General features: G+C 35.1%; 1 protein-coding gene across 1 annotated transcript in view; it reads left to right on the top strand.

The window, feature by feature from the left end:
* Positions 1-12,986, top strand: part of EPHA6 (EPH receptor A6) — a 983,118-nt gene that overhangs the window by 826,572 nt on the left and 143,560 nt on the right. The window contains exon 14 of the mRNA XM_027769481.1: positions 2,146-2,207. Within this exon, the coding sequence (XP_027625282.1) occupies positions 2,146-2,207 (62 nt within the window). The remainder of the gene's footprint in view (positions 1-2,145; positions 2,208-12,986) is intronic.

The raw sequence follows: 12,986 nt of genomic DNA, 5'->3' as shown, positions 1-12,986 counted from the left end.
AGAGAATGGAGGAGAAGGGATTGTGGTGTGGCCATCCCCCCTGGGGGGTGATTTATCGCTTTCTGTCTCTCTGTCTCTCTCTGCCTTTCTGGCACACGCACACATCCTATAGCAAAAACCTCTCAAAAAAAAAAAAATAATAATCATCACTATAGTAACTTGACTTTCCCCCTTAACATTCATAATTCATTATCATGCAAACTGATACTTTGGTCCCAGAATTTTTATATCTAAGTATAGAAATGACCTTTTATTTCCTCCACCTTGCTGTGTATTTATCAGTCTCCTGTTGCCAAGTTTTCTGAAACCACTGGCCGAATAAAAGATTTTATATCAAACTTTCAGTTTTAAATCTTGGATCTTTTTTGCTACAGGGTACGTGCACTCGCCAGAAAGACAGAGAGAGCCAGAGAGACAGAAAGCGAGAAATCACTCCCCGGGAGGATGGCCACACTGCAATCTCTTCTCCTCCATTCTCCTCTCGAGATCTTGGGCATGCTCGCACACGCACCCAGTGTGAGTTTAAAACATCGGGTCCAGGACTCGAACCACAGTTGACTACATGGGAGTGCAAAGACATGGCCATTACGCTAATTCCTGGTCCCTAAATCTTGGACCATTTAGGTTCTTGCCTATAATCCATTTGACCTCAATAACTGCTGATAAATTTCTTCATTTGTATTTGGGCAAAATTAATGACTTTGAGGAACATTATAGAATTTAACTTAATATTCACTGAAAATAGAAAACTTCTTTGGTCCTAATTTTATGCATGATCAATTGGGAGCTTTATTACTACATTTAACCTTTAGGGCATCTTCTTTAAAATATATATTCAAATGTAAAATCTTACCATTTACATACACTTTCCTAATTTGTGATGGTCACTCTTTCTAACCTGCAAGGCTTTGAGTTCATAAAAGAGACATGAATTACAATGAGATATAATATTTGCATATTGGCACATACAATTTCTTTCCAGGTTTTCTAGTGTTCAAAGGAAAAACTGTGCATAGTGCATATTGAATTGCTAAAAATTCCATCGAGAAGCAAGGAATATAGAAGTAAAAAGCAAATATGTCATACATGCTTATTTCAGGTAAATATCATTTTCCCTTCATCTGAAATCAGTTTATTTTTTAAACTTGAGCAATTGAGCAGAATAAATGCATTCTCTTCTTTGAAACAAATCGAAGTTATGTCGAATATTCTACCTAATCGAGGTATATTGGAAACTGTAACAAATTTATATGTTTTTTTTTAAAAAAAAAAGAAAGAAATGATGTTCAATTTCTGATCTTAGCTTCTACACTAGACTGCAAAATCACAATTACTTATTTTCATGTGCTGTTATCATTGCTCTGTTGATTAAATATATGTCCAATAAAGAGATAATCAGGAACCATTGCAAATTTTACCAACTTTGTTGCATTTGTCTATCTACTGACATTTTCTGCTTAAAAGCCCATAAAAGCAGACTTTGGCCCACAATCTCCGGAGGAGAATGGAGAGGGGATTGCAGCATAGCCACCCTAGTGACAGGATGATTTCTCATTTTTCCTCTCTCTGTCTTTATCTCTCTCTGGCGAACACACACATCTTATGGCAAAAATCCTAAAAAAATAAATAAATAAAACGTCATTAGACTATGGCTAATGATGTATAAGTTGTTATAAAGAATTTATGGATTTCTCCTTTCTGCCTTGCCTTTGAAGTATTTCGGAAATGCCCCGTCTAATGTAAGTCCACCTAATTCCTGCACCACTATAGATGTTGTACCATGACTGCAAAAGCCACTCCAGTAACTGCTAACACCCTGACATCAGCTTGATGATTTTCTTCCACGGAAAAGCTAGAGGACAGAAATAGTGTAAGCTAAACAAGTGATTGCAGGGCTCTAGGACAGTAAATGCTTAAGTCCTTTGTAATTCATCTCCCTTTTTTATGAACTCAAAAGGCAATGATGCTATGAAGCTATCAAGAGATGCCTATGTATAATATGAGTACTTTTATAGAAGCAGGTTGGAAAATGAAGTTCCTATTAATAACATCCAAATAATTTAGCTGCCACAGCTGGAAACCTCTAACTGCAGCACGTACTTCTGTAATTGCTCTAATCCTTGCGTGTTCTCTGCTCTCTTGCAGGCAGACCAGTAATGATTGTGGTGGAATATATGGAGAATGGATCCCTAGACTCCTTTTTGCGGGTGAGGTGTTCTTTTGTGATGGCATTTAAATAAGCTATTCTGAGTTCTAGATTTAAATCATTTATCATAAATTCATTTTTCACATAATGTTATTCATGGATTTTTCAGTGAAGAATAGCAGCATCTTCCCTAGAGTGCATTTCTCTGTTACCGTGATATATTAGAGTGTTAATAAGTCAGGAGGATGTACCCTTAATAATGTAATTGATTTCTCCCATAAATTTATTTGCCATATTATTATACATATATATATATATATAATTTCAAATGATGAAAGATGAAATGAAACTTGATTACCTCAGAGCCATTAATTTTGCTTTATCACATTTCATTATCTAATATAATATTTTACACATTATCTATAATGATGAACACCTTAAATTGATGTATACATACCAACAATGACTCAAGTTCATTGGTTCAATCAACTTTGTTCCTTGTAAGTTTATTTGCCTAACTATATAGGAAACAAAAAGAGAGAGAAGAAAATTTCTTCAACAGAAATTTATTTTTAAACAAAAGCTTCAAGACATTCTTCTAAAAGTGATTTTTCCTTGAAAGTGTAGTGTATATTTAAAAACATTAGTTTTACATAGTGGTGCAAATTTACAAAGCTGAGAAAGCACCAGGAGGTTAGATTTCCACGTGTGCTTATAATATGTTTAACATTTGAAAAGCCATCACATGCTATGAAAGTATTTTTTAACAGTAAAATAAACCAAAATATAAAGAAGAATTACTAAGGTAAAATATATTTATCCCTAGCAGAAGTCACATATTTACATATTGCTGTATTCTTAAACACATATCTGTCAACAAACATATAAATATTTTTCTTCTTACAAAATTGTTGGACTTTGGGCCAGAAGATGGCATGGTAGTTAAGGACCTGGATTCTACATGGCCAACTGCAAGGTCTGAGTCCTGGATCCAGCTGCTTGAAAAATATGCCAGGCATGTGCATGTGTGTGTGTGTGTGTGTGTGTGTTTGTGTTACACAGATATGGTTTGTTGTCTGTTGGTGAAGACATGTATAGTAGTATCAACTCATCTGCTGTGTGGCGTATATCATGTTGGGTAAAATCTCTTTACAAATTAAATGATGTATAATGACTAAATGTATAAAAATAATACATAACACTAATAAAAAAAAAGTACAAAGCCAAAAAAAAAAAAAAAGAAAAAGAAAAGAAAATGCTGGACTTTTGACATTTGGTATGTCATATTATTTTCCTTTATAGTGTGAAAATAAAACATCCTTTCTCTTTCTCTTTGTTTTTGCCCTATGATATTTGGACAAGTTCTATTTGCACCCCATCTTTTTCTGTTGATCTTATTTTCATTGATTTTTTTCTTGATTTTGTACCTCTTCTTCCAACTGATTTCAATATTAAAAGTGCTACACTTACTCTGTGACTAGATTTGATATCCAGATTCAACACCACAAGCTGAATTCAGCAAAATCATCAGATTATTATAGAGAATACGTCTAGCTCTACGGATCTCAATGGAGTATGCTCTTTAAGGCAAAATGATATTCATAATAACAGGAACTGTAGTCATTCTCAGAATGTGTTATCTTATAGCTTGTATTCGTTTCACCTATAAATGGTCTAAATTATTTTAGAATAATTTACCAGAATCCCCAATAGTACTTGAAATGCATGTCTACTTACGCCCTTCCATTATGTCTATCCAAAGCGCATTTCTTATCAGACGCATAACAGAATGACTCATTATCTAATGATGCTTGGGATAGGTTGGTTTTCTTTTTCTCTTCTTTCCTTTTAATTAAAAAAATTGGGGGGAGTATCAGTTCTATCCTAGAGCAAGATATAATGGCAAATAAGATAGCAAATAATCTAAATAGCTGTTAAAAATTGAACCAAATGACTGCTACAGGTAAATTAGCAGTGATAAATATTTGATTCAGATGTCCTTTTTATTCTGCTGAAATATAAATCAATTAAAATATAAAGAAACAATATGTTATAAATAAAATATTTACTTATAAGCATTCTTCTAGTAAATCTTTATAAGTGGTATAATTCACAATTAGATTTTAAAAACGTTTTGCTAGAGGGGGCGTGCATTTGCAAGAGAGAGAGGGGGAGAAAGAGAGAGAGAAAAAGTGAAAGATCAGCCCCCATGGGGGATGGTCACGCTGTAGTTCTTCTTCATCACTCCCTCCATTCAGGATATGTGTGCACATGTGCCTGGCATGTTTCTCAAGCCACTGGGTCCAGGACTCGAACCACATAGTTGCCATGTAAGCTTCAGCTGCCACCACTACCATGCATGAACTGGCTTCATAATTTAAGTTTTAAAAATCAATCAATTTTTCAGCTCTTATTATATATGTCATGTAGGTAAGACATACAAAAGTGTGGAGAAAAAAACGAGTGTTCAGTTGATGGTGGCTGCCAGAACTAGTATTGCTATGAGTGCCTGAAGCCCTATCTCAGCTCATTTGGCTATTCTATTTATTGGCTATGTGACCCTGGGTGCAGTACCAACTTCTCTCTACCTCTGTTTACTCATCTACAAAATGCAGATATTGGAGCCAGTTGGCAAAGTCATTCCATCACTGGACCCCCACATGGCCAACTATGGTTTAAGTTCCAGTCTTGGTGACTTGAGAGTCATGCTGAATGTGTATGCATATATGCCCAAGACCCCGGGAGGAGAATGGAGAAGGGATTGCAGCTTGGCCCTCACCTCTTAGGGGGTGATTTCTCACTTTCCCTCTCACTGTCTCTGTCTCTCTATCCTTCTTCAGTGAGCACATGCATACTTCAGCAAAAATCTTAAAAAAAAAAAAAGTGGATATCAATACTACCTACCTCACACAATTATTATAATGATTGAGAAAAAAAAAATGGATATCAATATTACCTACCTCACACAATTATTATAAGGATTGAATCAATTATCATAAAACTTATAAAATAATATGTGACACATTTTTAAGTAGCAAAGATTCAAGCTCAATTTTCTATGATCCTTATACACTATGAATTATTTTTTATTAAATTGCTTTCTACTTCTCCTTGCAAGCCCAAAGTCATCTCTCCATGTGGTCTGTATCTCCTCTGCCTATATAGTTTCTATTAAAATAAAAATTGCATAACTAAAATGTAAAAAAATTCATATGAATGAGAAAGCGACTTCTAGGGTCAATACCTCCATCTTACCCTTCTTTAATATTTTTACCCTTCTTTGTAGTCACATCCTTTCTATCCCAGAAGCTTGAAGTGCTTTATAAACTTTATGTCAATAGCAGACACTCAACTCCCCATGGCAAGCAGAAATAAAATACATAAACATATATAGCCCATAAATTCTCAAAAGTGAGGTCATTTTTCAAACTACTGCTTTAGAATTTGATAATCGCAGCTTCTGTGAGTACAGAAAGCAGGAAGTGGCTAAACGCACCGTGTAGTAGGGGAGTCATCCGTGGCTCGTTAAAAGCCTTCTGTGCTTACTGAAGGCAGAAAAGATTTCCCTTTGGTCTCCCACACTATTTGAAAATCACTTCAATTTGCTATTTTATTATGAAGGAGTGGTAGCACAACTAAGTACAAGATTACAGTCTAGTTCCAGTGCTGGAAGCTGGCTGGTTGTAATACTGCACTGGATTCATAAATCTCCAACTGTTTGAGATCCTCATGGACATTCTTCCAGTTATATAGTGGCAGCAGGGAGGTATAAGCAAGTGCATAGGCATGTGCGTGTACATGTGAACACGCACAAGGGCACACATAAATGTGCATAGAAAGTGAGTATGTGTAAAAGTCTGTGTGTTTTCAATTGAAAATAAAACACGTTCTGATTTGGTGAGCAAACTGTCAGCCTGGCTGCCCAGAGAGCATGATATCAGGTATGTTCATGTTGATTTTTCCATTTTTTTAAGGAAATACAACAATAAAAATTATGTACAATTTTGGCACAAACCTGTATGGTATTTTTCCAACTACATGTATGGATTATTTCATAAACACTTCTGTAGCCCTAACCAGAAAACTGCCTGCCTCTAAATCTTAGGAGCTCCATTTGTAACAATGTTAAGCAGCAATCCATATAAAAATAGTTAAAAAGTACTTTAAAACTTCTAGATGTGATATGTTGCTGACGAAAATACATTTATTTTATAACATTGTTGAATGTAAATGTAGCATATTACAGAATTCAGTTATCCCAAATACAATACTGCTAGCTTCAGTGAAAGGCTATGCTGTGTTCATGCTGCACCCTCTTGCTCATATTTCAAATCTTTACCATTAGAGAAAAGTTACTGTGTATTTACATTTTTTCTAAAGCATAGTCAAATGGAAAAATAAGAAGGGGTATCACCTATACACCAAAAATCTAGGAAAAAATAGTATAAAGCTCCCCAAATCAAGTCCATGTGCCAGATCGCGGGTTCCTTCCCTGTGTGCAGGAACCGGCACACACACTCATGACCCTAGCAGGTTGGAAAGACTGAAAGGTGTACCATGGAATGACACCCTATTTTAAGATGTTTGTCTCTCTCTATCCCTAGGTCTTATGAATTGAATTTATAAACTTAAAACAATTCAACAACTTTTATTGCAAAAATTGGAAAATCCACCCTGAAATTCATATATTTCAGGGGACCCTAAGTAGCCAGAATATTTTGATTAAAGAACAAAAATGGAAGACCCATGCTTACTTTAAAGTTACAATCATCAAAATACTGTGATAATAACACAAAGACAGACATGTAGGCCAATGGGAAATATCAGCGAGCTCAGAAATAAACCCTTGAATGTACTTTTTTTTTTTGGTTTGAATGCATGTGTACTTCCAAAGTCATATGTTGAAATCTCGTATCTATTGTGTTAGTATTAAGAAGTGGCTCGTTGGGAGCTAGCAGTTGGAGTAATGGTTACATTGCTTGACTCCTACGAAGTTGATCATTGTTTGAGCGCTGGACCCAGCATCTTAAAACTCACAATGGGAGGGACCAGCAGTTAGCGTAATGGCTATGTCCCTGGACTCCCATGTAGTCAACCGCGGTTCAAGTCCCGGGTCCGGTGGCTTAAACTCACGCTGAGCGCGTGTGCTTGCGTGCCCAAGATCCCGAGAGGAGAATAGAGGAGAAGGGATTGCGGCATGGCCATCCCCCCTGTGGGGGGAGGGGGGGATTTCTCACTTTCTGTCTCTCTGTCTCTCTCTGTTTCTCTGGCAAGCACACGCACCCTATAGCAAAAACCTCTACCAAAAAAAAAAAAAAAAAAGCACACACTGATCGGTGTGTGTGCATGCATGCCCAGAATACTGAGAGAAAGAAAAGGGATTGCAGCATGGTCATCCCCCTCCCTGGGGGGTGATTTCTCCCTTTCTGTCTCTCTATCCACCTCTGTCTCTCTGGTGTGTGCACATACCCTTTAGCAAAAAAAACTCCATTGGAAATCTGTCTCTCTGGCGAGTGCACATACCCTTTAGCAAAAAAACCTCCATTGGAAAAGAGAGAGAGAGAGAAATCTCGTGCATGCATACCCACAGTCCCAAGAGGAGAAGAGAAAAAAAGATGATTGCCGTGTGGCCATTTCCTGGGGGAGATTTTTACTTTCTGTCTGTCTCTCTGGCAAATGCACGTGTTCTATAGCAAAAATCTCTTTAAGAAGAAGAAGAGGAGGAGGAGGAGGGACCTTTAAGAAGTGACTAAGTATAAAAATTCTCCCTTCATGAATGGAATCAGTACTCTTATAAAAAAGCGAAAGGAGAACCTTAGTCCCTTTTTGCTCTTCTTCTCTTCAGCTATGTGAGATCACAATTTTTGTCCCTTTCGATTCTTTGGGACACAGTGTGAACACTGATGTACAAATGTGTCTTTGACACCTAGCCTTCAATTTGTTTGCTTATCTAATAGAACTGTAATTTTATTTCTAACTTTTGGGGGAATTTCCATAATGATTTCCACATAGTATTTACATTGTGCGTGTGTGTGTGTGTGTATTAGCTGAATTCATTTATTAGGTCTAACATTTTTCTGTGAAGTTTTTAGGTTTTCTACACATAATCAAATATAATATAAACAGATACAATTTTATTTCTTTATTTTTAAATCAAATCCCTTTTATTTATCTATTTTCTTGCTTAGATGTTCTGGCTAGAATTTCTAGTTTAGTGCTATGTTGAATGGAAGTGTTGGAAGTTGCATTCTTGGCTTGTTCTTTATCTTAGAGGAAAAGCTTTCAGTATTTCATTGTTGGTTATGATATTTACAGTGGGGTTTTTATTAGGTGGAAGTAGTTTTTTTGTTGTTGTTGTTGTTGTTGTTTTTTACAGTTTGTTAACTGTTATGCTTTTTCTGCATCAATTGAGATGAAAGACTTTTTCCCATATTGTTGTTGTTGTTGTTGTTGTTTTTACAGTTTGTTAACTGTTACGCTTTTTCTGCATCAATTGAGATGAAAGGCTTTTTCCCCTTCCTTCTACTGACTTGGGTCAATTTTCGTATTTGAACTACCCTTGAATCCTATAAATACATTTCATTTGTTCAGGGTGTACAGTCATAAATATGCTGCTGAATTTATCTTACAAGTATTTTGGTGAAGAGTTTTTGCATCAATATTTATAATGGAAATCAGTCTGTAGTTTCCTTATTATAATCATAGTATAAGGGTAATTCTGGCCTCATTAAATGAGTTTAAAAGTTTTTCCTCTTTAACTTCTTAAAAACATTTGAGAAAAATTGATATTAGTTATTGAAATGGTGACTTGAATTCGCCAGTAATACCATCAGGTCCAGGGATTTTCTTTGTCGGGAGATCATTGAGGCCTGATTGAATCTCCTTACTAACTATAGGTCTATTTTTATTTTCTATTTCTTCAAAATTCAGTCTTGGTAAGTTTCGTGTTTCTTGAAATTTGTTCATTTCATGTTATTCAATTTGTTGACATACAATTATCATAGTACTGTCTTAATAATTATTTTTTGTTTTTATAGTATTATAGAATTATTATATTATAGGCCCACATTTGTCTCTGATTTCAGTCACTCAAGTCTTCGCTCTTTTTCTCTTGGGTCATTCTAGCTAAAGGTTTGTCAATTTCACTGACCTCTTTGAAGAACTAACTTCCAGTTGTATTGATCTCTGTTGTTTTTCTATTCCCTATTTTATTTATCTGTTTTAATTTTAAGTATTTCATTCTACCTACTAGATTTGAATTCTTCTTCCTTAAGTTGTAAAATTAAGTAGTTTATTTGAGAACTTTTGTTTTTGTTGTTCTTTCTAAAATTTATTTTTCATTTTATTTATTTCTCAATACAAAGATACAGGTACTATTTACAGGGTCTTTCTAGGCCATTTCCCGTTCAGTCCCTGTCCCCCTCCCTGACTCCTAGCCTTCCAGTCAGTTAACATCATGGCTGTGGATACACGTACCTGGTGTATTTCTGGTTGACCTGGGATCTGAACCACAGTCTTTCATATGGCTCCAGCATTCCAGAGTGGTGCCCAGCTGCCTCACCACCACCCTTTCTTGTTTTTTAATAAATTTATAGTTACACATTTCCCTGTAGTTCTGCTTTTGCTGTACTCTGTATTTCTAGTGTGCTATATTTTCATTTTTACTAGTTATAAATATTTTCTCATTTCTTTTATGATTTCTTCTTAGAGCCATGATTATTTAAGAATGTACTTACTTCTCCACAAATTTGTGAATCTCCTGCTTTCCCTCCTGTTACAGATTTTTCATTTTATTCATTGTAGTTAGAGAATATATTTTGTATGATATCTCTTTTGTAAAATTTTAAAACTTGCGGAGATGTCAATTTGTGGGCTAACATATAATCTATTCTGGAAAATGTCCCGCATGAAGTTGTAAAGACTGTGTATTCTTTTGTTGTCGGGTAGATTGTGGAGTCTGTTATAGCTACTTGATTTACAGTGTTGCTTCTATCCTCTGTTTCCTTATTTATCTTCTCTCAGGTTGTTCTACTACTAAAAGTGGAGTATTAAAATCTCCAACTATTAGAGTAGAACTGCAATTTCTCCTTTATTTCTGTCAGTGTTTTGCTCTCTATAGTTTGATAGTCTGTTATTGGTTGTATAAATATGCATAGTATTTTTTTAAAATTTAGGTTATTTTCTTTTTTTCCTTGTTAATCATTAATTTTTTTATTTTAATTTAGTTTATACATTCAATCACTAAACATCACTACAACTTGTAAGATAAATTTACACAACATTAATGGACTTCAGACCAGTCTAGTGGAAGATACCATACATAAAATCCAGGTTATTTTCCAACATAGAAAAAAATTAGAAAATTCCTACCCAGGAGAAAATTAAGGGGAGAACTAAAGAAATTACATTGATAAGGCAAAATATCTCAGGACATGGGGAAACATAAAATCAAGGATTCTGGTAGAAGACTGACTTTAGGCAGCTGAAGCCTCCACATCTTTCAAGACTGGAAGGATTGTGAGTTATAGAAGTAAATGGGTTTATGAGTAACACAAAGGAAATGGTATCTGGTGCTATTGCATTTACACAGTGTAGGGGGAGAATTGATAAGATAGTTTGAGGAAAAATTTAATTTAAGGTGAATGGTTGGAAAAATTGCTAGAGTTAAAAAGAAGTGTAGCCAGTCATTAAAAGCTAGATCAAGAAGAACAGATTCAATTTCAGGAATAGCTTTTTTTTCCAGGTTCCAACAAAAGTAACCAACTAAAAATAATTACAATTTTCAATAAAATTATCTATTTACATATACTGTTGGACATCCCCATAGTGCACAATATAGTTTTTCAAAACATGTATGCAGTACATGACAGTCAAATCAAGGATATTATCATGTATATTGTTTTCAACAGAGAACTTTATATTCTTGTGTCTATTAAGTGTTTCTTCAATGACATTCTCCTACCCACCTTCTACTATCCACTCCCCTCTCATACATTCTTTGGTATCTACACTTGTACTTCCTACTATTACATCTTTAGATCTTTCCATCTCTGTCACATAGTAGAAACATTCAGTATATATTGACCAGTGATATACAGTATTCGTCTTTCATAACCTGGCTTACCTCACCTAGCATTAAATCTTTTATATTCATCTACTTTGAATCAAATGACAGAGTCTCATTATTCCTTAAGGCTAAGTAATATTCCATAGTGTATATGTGCCACATTTTGTTTCAGTCCAGTCATCAATTTAGTGTTTTCGTGTTTTGGGTAACTACCCGGGAATGGGATTACTGAGTCACATCATAGATCTATTTGTAGGTTTTTGAGGAACCCCCATATTGTTTTCTACAGAGGCTATACTGTTATAATTCACATTCCCACCAACAGTGTAGGAGGGCTCTGTTTTAACTACAGCTTTACCAGGACTTGTTCTTTATTTGTATTGATCATAGCCAGTCTAACCAAGGTTTTGAATAATATGCACTATATTAGAGAAGGAGAATCTTCTGGCCTGTTGACCTAATTATTTGTAATGGTTATATTCACTCTTCCTCCAAACCTCTCCATCTTTGATCCTGGAGAAAATAAAATAATTAACTAGTCATACTAACGTCCAGCTGATGTTGGAGAACATACCGGTGTTATGGCAGTGGCATACATGTTTATCTAATTTTCTACATAAATGCTCAATTCCCTAAACAAAAATGTAAAGATATAAAAACTATGATTTATAGACAGGTATAACAAGAAAAACAAGATACTAAAAGGGAATTGGTAGTGGTAGTAAAAGGGTCTTTTAGGTAAGCAACAAGAGACTTCATTCGTTATGAAGAAGGAAATACAGAAGCAATAGACTTAAAATCAGTACAAATTTTATGTACTGGAAGTCTTTATTGAGAAAAATGAAAAGGTATAGTTGTGTATTAGGGTAAGAGGGCTGAAAGAAAAAGTATGTGGCTAGAAAGTAGGATATTGGCAGTGGTGTGCAAGAGCTAGGTCATAACCAGTTTGCAAGAATGATTATTAAATAGTCAAGAATTTTGTGAGCTCAGTGTAGTTTAAAGTTTGCCATGATAGGAGAGTTTACACCACAGAAACTGGTAAATGCTACAAGTCAGTGCACTTTAATTTTAATTTTAATTTTTTCCCAAAGACTAGGTTTATCAACATGACTCTAGATTGATGTGTAGATTTCGGACATGAAAGAGTTTCAGTGATGACAGGTTCCAGGTGCCTGCCTAGTAGCCAGTGGCTAAAGTAAAAATGAAGATTAATATCTTTAATTAAGTAATTTAACTAACAACTATGTGTGCCTTCTATGAATTGAGCATTCAATCCCAAGCCTTAACTCACTGATTGCTTACAATTTCACTATGGTTAGGTATTACCGTTATCCCCATTTTACCAATAAAGAAATTAAGGCAAAGCAAGTCATATAGCTTGCCCAGAGTGGAGCAGATAATAAATGATTCATTCTTTTTTTTTGTGTACAAATATGTACTGACTACATTAAGCTAGATACTGTCTGGATGTTGGAATAGAGAAGTGAACAAAGTAGAAATTAAAGATCTAGTGGGAAAAGAAATAAATAATTCAGCAAAATATTTGGTACATCAACTGCTCTTATGACTGTGGAGAAAAATAGATCAGGGCAAGTACATGTGGGGATGAATGTAGATTTCATCATTAAATTGAGTAGACAGCAAAAGTCTCATTGAAGAGTTACATTTGAGTAAAGATCAGAAGGTAAGGAAGCAAACCAAGTGAATACCTGGGGCAAAGTATTTCAGGGAGTAGAAAAAGCAAGTACCCATGCCCCTGAAGTGGGAGCATTT

The sequence above is a fragment of the Tupaia chinensis genome, unplaced genomic scaffold, assembly GCF_000334495.1.
Source record: "Tupaia chinensis unplaced genomic scaffold, TupChi_1.0 Scaffold149851_1, whole genome shotgun sequence".
In the NCBI taxonomy this organism is placed as follows: Eukaryota; Metazoa; Chordata; class Mammalia; order Scandentia; family Tupaiidae; genus Tupaia; species Tupaia belangeri.
Note: the sequence above shows the minus strand (reverse complement) of the source record. Positions and strands in the feature narration are given on the sequence as shown.